This window comes from Polyodon spathula, chromosome 3, assembly GCF_017654505.1.
Source record: "Polyodon spathula isolate WHYD16114869_AA chromosome 3, ASM1765450v1, whole genome shotgun sequence".
Classification (NCBI taxonomy): domain Eukaryota; kingdom Metazoa; phylum Chordata; class Actinopteri; order Acipenseriformes; family Polyodontidae; genus Polyodon; species Polyodon spathula.
In genome coordinates, this window is record NC_054536.1 from 79016384 (window position 1) to 79031935 (window position 15552).

Sequence of the window (15552 nt, forward strand, 5' to 3'; positions counted from 1 at the left end):
GTGAAGATAACTTTACCCAGTGTACAGTCTCAGGAAAGTATTAGCTAAAGTGCATTGTGTTTTAATGCACTGCAGTCAAGGTTCTTGTCATTAACTGAAGCGAAGCAAGCAGCAAAACAGCAAAGTGATACATATAAAGAACTTGTAGGAAATGGCTGTTTGGTCACACTGGCTTTAAATAAATTGATTATGCAGATTCTGTCAGAAAGGCATGAGTAAAAACGTCTAAAACCTAAATCACTATTTAGGTGCTAGGATCAGCTGAGCAAAGATTGATTCCAGTTGGATGTGGTGGTGAAATCAGCAAGATCTGGGACACGGTGATCAAGACCAGCAAGAGAAGGGACAAGGTGAGACCAGCAAGAGCTGGGACAAGGTCAGACCAGCAAGAGCAGCGACACGGTGATCAAGACCAGCAAGAGCAGGGACAAGGTGAGACCAGCAAGAGCAGGGACAAGGTCAGACCAGCAAGAGCTGGGACAAGGTCAGCCCAGCGAGAGCAGGGACAAGGTGAGACCAGCAAGAGCAGGGACAAGGTCAGACCAGCAAGTGCAGGGACAAGATGAGACCAGCAAGAGCAGGGACAAGGTCAGACCAGCAAGAGCAGGGACAAGGTCAGACCAGCAAGAGCTGGGACAAGGTCAGACCAGCACTAAACCAGCTAAGTTGTTCCAAAACACAACCCTAGCTGATCACGAACAAGACCAGCTTAAGCTGGTCATAGTTGGAACTAAAATCATTTTCAAATAGAGTTTTTACAACACTTCTGGTTTTAATCCTGCCCATTTTCGAGTATCAGTACAAGTAGGACGGTCTAGAGAATATTTTTTTCTACAGTGGTATGCATCCTTGGGATGACATTATTTTTAATTGGAACAAGGCAAATCCACAGTGTGTTCCATAAATTTAGGTTTGATTTCTTAAAATAATGTTTTATTGTTTTTTAAGGTCATATAACAGCTATTTTGAGGGCCATTCCTCAGTTGGTTAAAGGCCAATTCCTCAGTGGGTGAGAAGTATAGCACAGACACTTTTATGAGTGACCTTACAACAGCTTTTTCTTAAAACATATAGCGGCACATGTAGTTGATAACTGGTGGTGTTGCAGACAGGGAAGTGGGGTAACCTATTTTATATTATCAGTTAGTTATACTGATGAAAGACGTACTGTGTGGTAGTGATAATGAAATAGAATATCTCATCCTAAAATCCTCATAGCTCATATACAAAAGCAATTTTAGCTTGAATTTCCAACAGTAAAGTGGAAGAAAAATATATCGCTTTTGTACATGTTGCTTTTGCATAGTCTCAAGAAAATGTATTTTTGAAATTTATGGATTTCAATTCACCTGAAGTTGATTAAACATTTTCACCAATTGAAAGGAGATCATAAATTCACTATAAATACCAAGCACTGCAATATTTTGCAAACTAATTCTTAACCTATCTTTGCATATATATTTTCTGCCTAAGACTGAAACTGCCAACTGAAACACTACAAAACATTTTTTGTCTGCATTCCACAGCATGTGTAATTTAACCATTTACTTATACGACAAAGACAGGAAAGCAATACAGAATATTGTTTCCTTTTCATAGGGATGCCATGGTATACCAGTTTCACAGTATCCCATGATAGGCATCTCAATGGTTTTGATACCATGACAATATTTCCATAGCACAGCTCATGGTTTACCTTGGTTTAAAAAAAACCCCCACTTGATCTTGAACACGATGGGGAACTGTATTCAAAAGTAAAATACAAAATAAACTAAATGTAAGATGGTAGTGGAGTAACTGACCTCTTTCAACCTTCAAAATGCATAAAATTGTCAATCTGGATCTATTTTTGTAATGAGCAAAATGTTTTAAGTGAATAGAAATTCTTAATTTCCTTATTCTAAAAGTTAATTGAAAAACAAATTGTTTTTATAACACAAGTTTAACAGTTGTTTCAGACATTTTCCCAATTAAATTAAAATGTTTATTGGGTTTTACTGAAGTTTAAAGTGAAAAAAAAAGTACTTTAATTATTGTATAACGTGTTTACTTGTACGCGTAATGGTAATTTAGTTTGGAGAATGAAACTGAAATGTTTATCCTATGGTCAACAGAACCAAAGTTAGAACAAAATGAAGTTTGAACCACAGTGCCTTCCCTTGAAATGGAGATCCATTCAAGCGTCCGTACAAATCTTCGTCCTGAAGAAGACTCATCACCGACACATCCAGCAACTCTGCGTGTTTTCAGGGCATTCTAACTTTTTTATTCAGCAACAATGACAAAATAAGTATTACGTTTCAAATACTTTAAGGATTCAAGTAAAATACAATTTGTATAACAAATATTTACATGCCAACCAAAAGTAAAAATGTTTAATACAATGTAACACTTTCCTAAGATTAAAAAGACAAACAATTCTACTTTGATGAACAATTGAAACATGGTTAACTAAATTAATGATATTGTGAGCATTTAAAAACAACGATGAAAGTCAGAGCCATGTTAACATTGATTGAGTTTATCTACAAATTTAAAGTAACTGAATTACAATTTAATACTAAATGCAATTGAAACTGCTTCCGAACAGAACTGATGAAACAAAAATGTAGTCTTCATTCCAACACAACAAACGTTGCTTAACACAGTCATTGTACGTAATGTGCACGAATTGTGCATGCTCGTGTACTTAAGGAAGCCTTATTGCTTATGAAAATAATGGATTACATTTTTAATTCCTGCTTGTGTCTATAATTATAATTATGGTACCATGATTTTTAACTTTTATTTTCTTACTTTTGTGAGCCTTAATAAATTTATATTTATATGCTGGGTTTCTATATGACTGTTATTAATAAAGTAAGCATTTCTGATCGTTAAACCTAGATATATAACAGTATTCCCTCGCCAACCGTGTATTTGCCAGCCGCGGAATTCATGTATACACGGTTTTCCTTTTGTATACCAATTTGCCAACCGCGGCATATAGATTTGTGTATAAGCGGTTTTGCACGGAAACATATGACAGATACATCCGCATTTGCCTTCTTACCAGCTTGTGTATTCCTGAGCGCTCCCATCTCGCCAGCATCTCCCGCTACCAGTACCAGCATCATCTCTCGCTTTGTCTCGTGTACTAGTCATAGTAGCATGCGCATGCGATCTCGTTGCTCCGTGTTAGCTTAGCGTAATTGTCACCAGTCAACAACATCCTGGCCTTCAACTCTAAGGATTCAAGGTAGATAAACATTACTTTTTATTATGTTATAATTTTAGTACTTTTTGCATATTACTTTAGCCAGTATGTTATAGTATTTGCATTGTTTTTTTTTTATGTTACTGTGTTTTCCATGTGTGTTTAGTGAAGGAAAATGCAACTTAGATAGGCATTGATAAGTGTAACCACAGCCATGGAGAACCTAACCCCCTATTTCCTATAAGCTCAAGTATTTACCAACTGTGGGGGTTTTCAAGAACATAACACCCACGGTTGGCGAGGGATTACTGTATATATATATATATATATATATATATATATATATATATATATATATATATATATATATATATAATATAATATAGAAAAAATTTTTATAGAAATAAACACTTTGTGAAGGACCTAAAAATATAAATTTATTTTTAAGTATATCACCTCGGCGGGCGCCTATTCTGGTATTAAATAATATGTTTGTATATTACCAACATAGTGGAGCTGTGGCCTAGGATATTAAGGTATTAATGTTAAATATTATATCTTCATATATATGCACACAGTATATTTGTATAAAAACAAACAAAAAAACTGGAAGCTGTATGTAGTAGTAACATGTACAAATGTTATTACTGTAATGCACTATAATTTCATTATTTAATGTACCATACAAACTAGAAAATCAATCCTTTCTTTAATACAGTTGCAGTCTTTCAAGCAAACCTTGTGGTTGAAATGTACATGTTACAGTATGTTACAGTTATAAAATCAGTTTTTGAAAGTTTATTAAGGTATTTTGGAAAGGTCTGTGCTATTAGAATACGGGTTTACCAATCAACATGTTATTTTTGTCAAAATAACCTACTTTCTTTCATATTAAGCATACTCACCAAGTGCAATTTAGTAGAAAACATGCTTGAATTTGAATTATAAAGTTTTGAAGGCATTTAAAAGGACACATTATTGAGGCGGATATATTTGACAAATTATACGAAAACAAAAAAAAAAACTTTTAACTTGGTGTGACAGGGTACTCCCAGCCCCTGTGCATAATTTGTATGTTTATTCTTCTTCTCCTTCTTCTTCTTCTTCTTCTTATTATTATTATTATTATTATTATTATTTTATGCCATATATATGACGGCGATTAGCCCTTATTGTTTGGCAGGACGAGTGAGGTGCCGTCCGCCATTACTTGTTTTGGTTTTTAAAATACCTTGTGAGAATAGGTTACTGTCAGCTATACTGATTATTGAGCTAGCTGACAGTCACACAGAATTAATAAACCTGTGGAAAATGTGACCGAGGGATAATAAGATTATTAATAGCTAGTTAATGCCTTGGCCCCCATTATAAAGACCTGCAGCTTTGGCTGCAATGGGTTGAGGAATGTGACCGAGGGATAATAAGATTATTAATAGCTAGTTAATGCCTTGGCCCCCATTATAAAGACCTGCAGCTTTGGCTGCAATGGGGTTGAGTGTTGGGTGAGTGGAGAACGGGAGTAGAGTGGAGGTGAAGAAAGGAAAAGTAAACCATTGCTACTCAACACATTTGAACAAATTGTACAAAACAAATCCATATTTTCCGTTAACAAATCAAATTATCAAAACCCACGCAATTTTAAGTGCATTACTTGTTCTTAGAGGCCTTGAGAGAATGTGATTTGTTTTTTTCCAAATTCCCCTTCAGATAAGGGGAATAATATTTTTTCAGTTAGTGGAACCCAACAAAGAAATTCCAAACCACATACAGTATTAGTACACACTTAAAATAGAAGACAACATATAAGTACAACCAACATTATACGTTATATGCATATTGCCACCCCCCCCCCCCCCCCCCCCCCCCGAAATGGTATAGATCTGAAGATCTTTTCTCTTTCCACATTTTTTTCGTCAACAGTTATAACATACTACGTTAATCATTTTTATACTGAGAGAAAGGAATTAGGTAAGCACTTGCTGAATTGAAACCCCACAGTTGCCCAGAACAACATTGTTTCTGTTTGATGTTGCAGTTTTGGCAAGAACTGAAAAGTCTTGGTGGTAGATTGGTGGTTCATATTCAATCCCCATTTAAACTTTCTTGTTTTAGTGGCTAAAACTAAGGTATTTTTTTATAGTACCTACAGATATTGTATAGTTACTTCACGTGAAATTTGCCTTGAATGTGGTTGTTACATTGCATGATGAGAACGACATGTGGTATCTCTGTTTCTTTACTGTGAAGGGATTAGTAGTCAATTTTACAATCACATAATGTAATGTTTAGGCTTTTCAGTTGACAACAAGAATGTATGGCTGCTGTAATTGCCTAACAATCACAAACACACTTTTTATCTTTTTAAAGGATGTGTTTATTTTCCTGCACTGGTTCTGGTAAAATAAAATTTGCTGTGTATTATCGTTTAATAAAACATGGGTTTATCTTTTTTTTTTTCCTAGTCAGATCCATTACGATTCTGTCAGTTTGCTAAGAATAAATAGTGCATTAGTAAGGAGTGCATTAAATCAGCTCCCAGTTGCAATTTGGCAATGATGGCTGTTGATCTCAAATCTAGAAAAAGAGAGGCAATCAATGTTAGAAGGAGGAAATCTACTTCACAGATGGATTTTGTATTAAAGTATTACAATTATATACATTAGGGGCCAATTCAATTAACTTTTTTGCTGGGAATAAACATTAGGAAAATAAAAATTAACAGAAAAAATAAACTTCAATTTCAATTCAAGTGACACATCATCACTATATTTTGCTCCCTTTTAAGTACAGTATGTTTTTATTTTTATTTATTTTTTAATTAGACCTACACCCCAGTCATCAGAATCTTGGTTAGCATAAAGCTATAGTTTGCTCTGAGAACCCTGGGAGCAGTAAAAAACAAAAAGAGAAACAACACATGAAAACAATAATTAGGCTGTTTCAAACGTCACTAATTGAATCATTTATAGATATTTAAAACACATGACAGAGGAAGAAAACAATGAGTCCGCAGTGGGATTATACATTTTGTAAAACCTCAAGAGTTCTATTTCAAGATGATATTGTTGTTGTTGTTGTTAATAATTATAGCTATAAGTTTAATTAAGAAATGGCTCAATGTAACTTTAAAGGGACATCACGTGACCAAAAATAAAAAACTAAAATGAAAACCCCTAATTATACTGTACTGTTGAGACCAGATTTAGCAGAATTTTAATTTTCAGTAGCATGGATTTTTGTGTTGTGTTAACAGTTTTTTTTTTTAAACTTTGTTTATTGGTTTTTACAAATGAACAAGTTAGACAGTGACACACAAATAATTGTTACACTAATTATAATAGAAGACCTGGAAGGAAACAGAAAGAGGGAGTATATAACGTTTGGTTTCTTCAAAGGAAAATAATGGAACAGAGGACAGTTCGTCAACATAGGAAAGAAAGGGCTGCCATGCTTTATAACATTTTCCGGTACTTTCCCTTATTGTGAACTTGATGTTTTCCAATTTAAGAGAATGTATAAGATCCCTGATCCAATGAACATAAGAGAGTGGGGCAGCTTGCTTCCATCCAAACAAAATCAGGCATCTAGCCAAAAGGGTTGCAAAGGCAATGGTGTCTGAATGCAGCCTAGACAAGGGAACATTGTTAGGTACCACACTAAAAAGTGCAATGAGTGTGGTAGGGTCAATGGGCACTTGTAAGGTTTGAGAGAGGGTCTCAAAGACAGAGATCCAGAATGGAGCTAACCAGGGACATTATTTTCAAAGGAAAGCAAACTGCAGGTTGATTCAATTTCCAAGGCAAGTTTGAAAAGCATTCATGGAATCCTCTACCTCCTGTACTTTCTCATTGCATTCAGACTGTGTGGCTTGAATGAGAGCAATCGCTAGCTGAATTTCAGACCGAAGGGTAGCGATCTCGTATCGTATAACATTCCTGATGATCCTGCGAAAATCTTCAAGCATCACAGAGCTGTAGCCAGGCCCTGCAGTGCTCTCTCCTGCATTAGCCTTCAACCCATCAGACAGAGTAGATGGATCAGTAGCCATCCACTTTTTGCCTGACGGTTTCAGAGATTGCAAAGTAAATTGAACTGACAACAGCCAATAAATAAAATAGAAGAATTTAAGTTCAGTTTGGTATATTAGAAAAAAAGATAGGTCAAAAAGGATTGATAAGGATTGCTTGTGATTATTTTTAAAGTTCAGAGAACTCTTGCTTTTCACCATAACCGGCCCCCTGGTGGTCTCCGCTGTGCTAACTGTTTAAACAAACTATACATTGAATGTTAGATGTATGCTCAGATGTTGTATTCCAGTGTTCTTAATTGCAAGGCCTGCGGGCCACTGGCTGCCCCTGGTGGACTTTAGTGTGGCCCCTGATGATACACAGATATGAAAAAGGCGGTGTGGCGGCCCTCACACTGATGTCTTATCAGCGAAAGTGACCCTCCTCTGAAAATTAGTGAAGAACACTGTTGTATTCTATGGAGGAGAAAAGACATAGCTATATTTTTAAAGATGAGTTTTTAATAGTCAATAAATATATTATAAAGGATGTTATAAACAATTAAAACAGTTATTTAACAAATAACTGTTATGTTAATAATATAGTAATGACTAGCTAAACAGTTTAGTTTTATTATATGAGGTAGTTTGTGTGGCAGGTGATATACATTATAAGTGTATTTGTGTCAATTGTATGTGGCTTTGCTGTATAAATCGCATCTTGTTCTGTCCATATTGTATTTCTGAGGTATTTTTGAACATGCATTTGAATGCCGAAAATTGACGGTAATTGGTGTGAATTGTTGTCAGCTGTTCATTGTTAAGTCCACCCAGGAGTAAATCATGTGGAAGTGCCTGCCTACTTAATCATAACAGCTGCACTCTAACAATGGCTTTATTAAGTAATCTGTCCTTAAAATATTATTGTAGTAAGCTATTTTTCCTTATTCGATCATCAGTGAAAATCTTGCTCTCTGATTGGCTGTCCGCTGTATGTTTAAAAGAGAATGCAGATACCTTGACATGACTGAGTACAGCTAGACATGATTAAATAAATCCTCTTGAAGCAAACCAAACAATGACCAATAGATAAAACAAATAAAAATCTGTTAAAGTAAATGTGTACATTCTTACTTAATGATAGTCAAAACCTTTTATAAGACAACTAGGGAATGTGGTTTCTTATTCCAGTATTGTCAGCCTTTGCACTGTTCAACTGTAAAGAAACTTTCAAAATCACTCTGAAGGGCTAAAATGTGCAGGATGATGAATGATAAATACAGTTTTTGAAATGATAAAACAAGATTCTTACCATTCTACAACTAATTATGCAAATATGACTTTTTATTGGCTATTTTTGTATTGATTGTGAGCCAGTTATTCATTGGCCTTTCACTCTTTTCAGTTTGATCCCTGATGTGTGTGTGTGTGTGTGTGTGTGTGTGTGTGTGTGTGTGTGTGTGTGTGTTTGTGTGTGTGTATGTGCGTGTGTGTAACAGGTTAACTGGATGCTATGTTTGGAACACTGTCTTACGTCTGCTCACTTTTTGCATGAACACTTTTTTTCACATTGTGCATATAACAGTTGCAGACTGTGGTTTTGTATCCTTTGTGAGGTGACTAACAGCAATACCACTTTTTTGCTATGTGGAACATGTACTTCTAGCCCCTTTCAACCACCTACTGACTTCCTGACTATTATCATCCCAGTCGTTAGTCATGAACTGACATCTTACTTTAGCTTGCTTAAAACCCATTAAAAAAGAAGAAAAACATCTAGTTACTTGGGATCTCAGGGCTTTTGTTGTTTTGACCTGAAGTATATATTCTCAAAGGGCCCAGACTTGGACAAAACAAATTGTGTGCCGTTTCTACTTGCGCAATGCAGTGTCTTCAATTAAATGTTATACTAATAATAATTATAATTATATTAATGCAGATGCATCTTCTATTTTTCCCACTGCAGAGAAACTAGGTCTCATTACTGTCTTTGGCATTTTTAATTACCCGTGCAGAGGATAAAATAGCAGTGACCAGACCTGAACAACTACAATCATAATGAGAACATGGTCCACAGAGATTTAGATTTTGATGGGTTCATCCCTACCTTTAAAAATGCAATCATATATTCAAACATTTTGTCTAATGCCTAAATCAGTACATAAGCCAAAAGGGTTGTCTACATGAATTAAGGAAAGAACAAATGCTATATTTATCTCACAAAACCGGAAATCACTAATGGTTAGCTTTTTGAGTGAGAACAAAATAAATACCATTGGGTTGATGAACTAATAATATTCTCAGAATTCCAGAAAATCCACTTGACTTCCTTAGAATGCGTCATTTCATGCCCTTAAATTAAATTAAATGTCCATAAAAGCTTAATAGAAATCTGGAAGGACTAAAACACATGCAACAAAAACAAGGAAGTAGAACATGACACCAAAGAACATACACATGGCTGGAGATTTAGCAGTTTGAAATTATCTCCTAAATCCATCTACTGTTGCTGCCTGGGGCATGCTGTCTGTAAAATGGTTCAAGTTGATTCACTAACAGCTGGCAAACACTGTGCTGTAAACTTGATTCACAGATAATTACAAGAACACTGTCAGATACTGTACAGCTGTTAACAATCTTATAAAAACACAAGGCAGTACTAGCCCTCCCTAAATTGATCTTATCACTGACAGCCCATCACAACAGTTTGACCCATCATTTGTTGTGATTGATTTCATTATTTGACCTGGCTTATAATATGTATGTATTTAATGTTTGCTAATCGGGGAAATGCCAGAGCTATGAAAACATCTCTCCTTTACAAGGACCACCCAAGAATCTTTATACTGCATATATAGCAAGCACACAAAATTCAAGCTGTTAAAGCATTAAAAAAAAACAACAACAACAGAACAGACATAAGACTCTTTCTAAATCGGCATATAATATTTTTAACCTAGTGTTCTATTTTGACAGATTTTAAATGTCAGTCAACATGTTTCTTTATTGTAATGTCAAATTGCAAATATCTATGCATGCTGAGTTTTTGATTTTTTAAAAAAAAGATTATATTAGTACATGGCTCATAATAGTTTAAAATAACGATCACATACTATGGTTAGCACAGGTCAAATGAATCATCTCTTCATCCTGCATGTAGCTTATTATCAGTCCTTTGTAACCCAATAGTATCATCATGTAGTACCAAATATCATGTTTATATATAAATAATATTCATATATTATATATATATATACCCCCTATATATATATATATATATATATATATATATATAATATATATATTATATATATATAATATGTTTATTAATTCACAAGCTGTATTTATGTATTTTATACATAAAATATTAGAGTGTAACGAAATGTGGTTCGCGTAATATTAAAAGATCATTCTAGGATACCTTTGAAATCTCTTGGACGTTATTAGTTATCATAACAATATAGTTAAAGAGAAAATTAAAATACCAGGTAGATGTCAGTTAAAAATGCTCCAAAAATTACAAAGTAATTCAAATGATTCCTCAAATGGTGACAATAATACTTAATGGGTTTTAATAATCCAAGATAGCTTCTCCTATTATATATTATAATTTATAGTAAGAACAGGATAAGGAAAACTTTACAGAACATGCAATAATTCCCACACAGCCCATGTCTATGCATCTACAATGGGGGACTTTCCGTGTGTGGCTGTTTTGTGGTGATGTGCGTGCACGTTTGGGAGAACAGCTCGACAGGATCAGGTTTGTGGCTAGGCTGAAAATAACGGCCACAGAGGGGGATCAGCTAAATCTAATTTACTTGTGAGCATGACATCAAACATGGGAAATCCACATTTCAAATGAAAACATCCACTGCTCCCAATACAGACAGCCCTGGGAGCATACGCGTAAAGTGCCTTGCACAGATGTCTATAGGATTAACCTCCGGGTTAATTATTTTCTTTTTCTTTAATTAATAAATCGTGTGATACATTAGTTGAAATATTATTCACTACTAATGACATGCCACCACACCATTGGGCATTTGAAAAGCAATCTGGGCAAGATTAGTAAAACACATTATTAAACAACCAGACACGAGGTATTTAAAAATCACAGCTTTATTGCATGAGCTTAACACTGTGCTTTAAAGTTTCACTCAAACATGATGTCACCTGACAACCATGGATTTCTAGGTGAGATTCTCTTCTGTACCTGTTCTCATTGCATGGAAACCACATTTTCCCAAGCTCTGCGAAAACAGCATGAGAACTCTACGCATGGCTAATTTGCATATTGACCTCCTCCTTTCCCCTTCATTTGCATGACATCTGATGAAAAGAGGGTCTTCTTGAGTAAAATAAACTGAGCCAATGGAAATTCAAGATGTATAGGGTCATTTTTCATTTGGCTTGAGCACATTATCTCTAGAAAAATTAGAACACACATGGAAACGCCCCCATTGAAATTGTTACAGTCTATAAATACAGTACCTAGTACAACTTAAGTATTACTACAGTTTAAATTATACATTTCGTTTAACTGTTTCATGGTAAACAATATAACTGCATTGACTTTGCATCCAGTCTTCACTAAGCTTTTATTTTATTATACACTGTCCTGGATTTACGCAGTTGTTTGAAATAATGAACAGGCTGAAAGTGAGAGAAGGGGAGGAAGACAAGGTTATTACCCTTCTACACCTACTGGAAAAATCCAAAACATAGGCTTTAAGTGCAACTGGGTCACAGTACGATAGGCTGTCCCATAGCTGAACCTGCAGGATAACCGGAATACTTTCTGAAAAATACCTGAAAAATTGTCTAATAGAGCATTGAAGTTACACCAAACAGTAATTCCAATACTCACTTTTGCTAATGTGGTTCAGGGAAATTAGGAATTTGACAAGGACAAAGACAAGGATGTAAATAACCATACTGATCCACATTGTTTGATTTCTGCATAAGAAATGCAGGTTTGGCTTTATTTTATTTTTTTAAACACCATAGAAACTAAATAAGAATAAAGTATTCACACAGTTTTTTTTTTTTTTTATCAGTTCTGCAAGAAATCAACAGAAACATTCTTAAATGCTAACATAGTTACTTACAAACACCTATATTTATTATTTAATAAATACGCGCAGCAGGTGCCATTAAAAAAAAAAAAAAAAAAAAAAAAAAAAAGATTAAATAAAATATAGACACAGTAAGAAACAATTATAATACACAGCTGTATTTCAAGATTATAATTTAGCTGTCTCCAGTCTGTCACTGCATCTAATAAACACCAGATAAGCATTTGGCAGTTTTATACATAAAGGATTTAAAGGACATTTACTAATCAATACACTAAGTAATACAAAAAAGCATTTCTATGCAGTACAAAATAAACCTTTTGTGTGTGTGTGTGTGTGTGTGTGTGTGTGTGTGTGTGTGTGTGTGTGTGTGTGTGTGTGTGTGTGTGTGTTTTAACACTTCCAAATATTTCATGCTACTCTGACAATGCAAACTTGCATTTAAAGATCGGTTGGGAACACTATCTAAATCTTTTTCAAAATATAGACCTATTTACTATTTTTTTTCCTTAAAAATGAAGCATAAAATATTAACATCTGCCAATTTGTATCCCTTTTTAAAACCTCAATTAACTGGAAATACCCAGTTCCAAATTACATTTGACCTAAAAAAAAGTTTTACTTTTTTATACTCTAAGGGAGTGTAACATATATTATATTTACAGACTAGCTGTGAGTGCTACATCAAGCCAACAAAGTCTTTAGTAGTTTCCAATTAACACCCATGTTAAAGACCCACAGAAATCTAGGATTTCATTCCTAGATACAGTACACTACAGTTTAAGGCAGTTCACTAGCGCAGCACTCCACAGCAAAAAAAAAAAACAACATAAAAAGCCAAGTTGTCCAAGTTTCTTTCAGAATTGAAGAAAAAATGTCCATTATGATTTTTTTTTTTTAAAGAAATAAGGGAGACAAACTAAGATTTTTGTTTTCATTGTCGGTAACATCAGAAGCTCAAATACATATTTTGAGGTTCTAAGTGCTTAGAAACTATTAAGAACTGCCTCAACCTGCTAAATGCAACAAACTTCTGAAGGCTTTCCTGTGAACTCCAGAGTAAAGGAAAGTGTTTCTGGTGTTCAGGTGAGATAAAGAACTTTATCCCTTTGTAGACCACTAAAAGGAAACACAGAAAAAAGAACAAACAGTTAACTTGTGGGTGCTCATAAGTAAACCTGAGTTTTTTTTCTTCTTTCTTTGAAGCTCTTTATCATCAATGTTTCGACTACTTTTTAGAACAAAAGTTATGTTAACTTGCCACCGTGGTAAATCCTATGCAAATTGTCAGGACACAAGGTAAGGGCAGCAGACTGAGAGTTGGGGAAATAGTAGGAGTTAGACCATCACACCCCTTGTAAGTAACAGCTTGATTTGTCAGCTGCGCTGGAAACATAATTGCAGTCTCAGTAAGTATAATTTCTATTGCCCTGCAGTTACTCTCTCGTGACAATAGTCATTTATAAGGGGAAGCCCCTACTTGCAGTGGTTTTTAGGGGGAAAATAAAACTAGAAAAGGTACAATAATTTATATTTTCATTACCTGTTTAATATCCCATTATATGTGTGCTCTCATTGTAGTGGAGGTGGATTTAGAAATGATCACTAGGGGTTTTTCATTTCTCACATGTACAACAGTTGCAGAGGGGGCTGAAAATATTGTTGCATACCCCTAAGGGTATAATATATTTATTACTCACCCATTACTGCAGTAGTCATTGTTCCATTCCACGTTCTGTGCTGGAGGATTTCTGCACCCTGAGCGAACATAATCCATTGATGGGGATACACCTTGGCCAGCCGTGGATGTTGAGTTCATTATGTTCTGGTATTCTGGTTGAAGAGAAAACCCCTAAAAGAAATGTAGAAAAGAGTTTGATAAACTTGTTTGCACATGTTTTTGCAACAACAACAACACAAGGTTGACACAATAGTTGCAACATGTTTCTCCCTGCAAATTCTTAACTTGGAAAAGAAGTAAAGATGCTTTTGGTACAACAACCACATCTAACAAGTGCAAGCGCCCTACAAAGTACTACATATCTGGAAAAGTATCTCTTACACATTCAGCACATTAACTGAACAGGTATTTAAAATGGCAACATGCTAAAAGTGTATGAACATATATGCAAAGTAAGTTTGGTTTAAGTTTTTTCAGTTCACTTTATATTTGTTGCTTCATTTCAGTTTAAGGATGATCTTCATAACCAACATTCTCATATGCCTTTGAAAGTTTTATTTTAAATGTGCAGCACGAAATATTTCTTATTGGTTGACCAAATGTTTCACAGTCAGGCAAACATCTGCAATCTACCCTTTTCCACATTATTGGTAGGTGTCATTAGAAATGGCGGTTGGTGGCCAAAATTTTTGGGTGTTCACACCTCCGATGCAGGTGAGGGTGTGGGGTCCAGGGGGCCAGCCTGGTAGAAGCACTGTCCAGTGGATCTGTTTCTTGTTGGAAGCGAAACAAAATGTTTGTTCTGCGATGTCTTATTGTGGCAAATTTTTCAATTACTTTATTATTAAAGTCATGCCTTTTTCAACTGGTAACATGACTAAAGCATTTAATCATTTGTTTTCCATACTGTTTCTTAAGTTTTTTTTATCGGCTTCAGTGTTGTGAAACACCTTTCTGCCTCTGCTGTAGTCAGAGTAATAACTCTCTTCAGTGGTTTTGTAATCTCCAGAAATGTTCTGTAAAAGGTCAAGCATACTTAATGCATTTTAGCATTTTTTAAATCTTCTGTTTCATACACTGTAAGTCAATGCATAAGGAAGCCTTACTAAGCACTGGATATGCTGAAACTGTTTCCTCTAGTATGCCGTCTGGAAAATCTACTTGATAGTCATCAAAACAGTCACTCTGCAGCAAATTTGCAGAGACAAGGTGCTTTCTGAAAGCAAACCATTCCTTTGCGTAAGAGATGATGTCACAAATTTGCAAGGCTGCTGTGTCATAATCTTCTGTGGTATTTGGGCCCCTTCGTCTTTTTAGCATTGGTGGCAGGTTTTCAGGGAGGCTGGATTCCAGTGTTCTTACAGATGCTCGGATGTCCTGAATGCTTTGAACAAATTGAGTTACTGCTTTATTTGCATCAACAGATGTAATACTCCATCTAAAGTGTAAGTATGTGTCGGTGTTTAGACACTTCTTCATTGTGTTTCTTTATGGCATTTCGGTAAGCAGTGCTAAGCTGGACAGCAATATTCACTCTCCCTAACATACCTAGATGCACTTCACATGTCTTATGAACTCTTTAGTTCTCATG

At 35.1% G+C, this 15552-nt stretch overlaps 1 protein-coding gene across 2 annotated transcripts in view; it reads right to left on the reverse strand.

Annotated features, from left to right (window-relative positions):
• Positions 1-12401: 12401 nt before the first annotated feature.
• LOC121313449 (thymocyte selection-associated high mobility group box protein TOX-like) overlaps positions 12402-15552 on the reverse strand; it is a 119880-nt gene continuing 116729 nt past the window's right edge. For both annotated transcript variants that reach the window (XM_041245982.1, XM_041245981.1), the window contains 2 exons: positions 13981-14132; positions 12402-13399 (listed from right to left, as the gene is read on the reverse strand). In XM_041245982.1, coding sequence (XP_041101916.1) covers positions 13363-13399; positions 13981-14132 — 189 coding nt within the window. In that variant the 3' untranslated portion in view covers positions 12402-13362. The remainder of the gene's footprint in view (positions 13400-13980; positions 14133-15552) is intronic.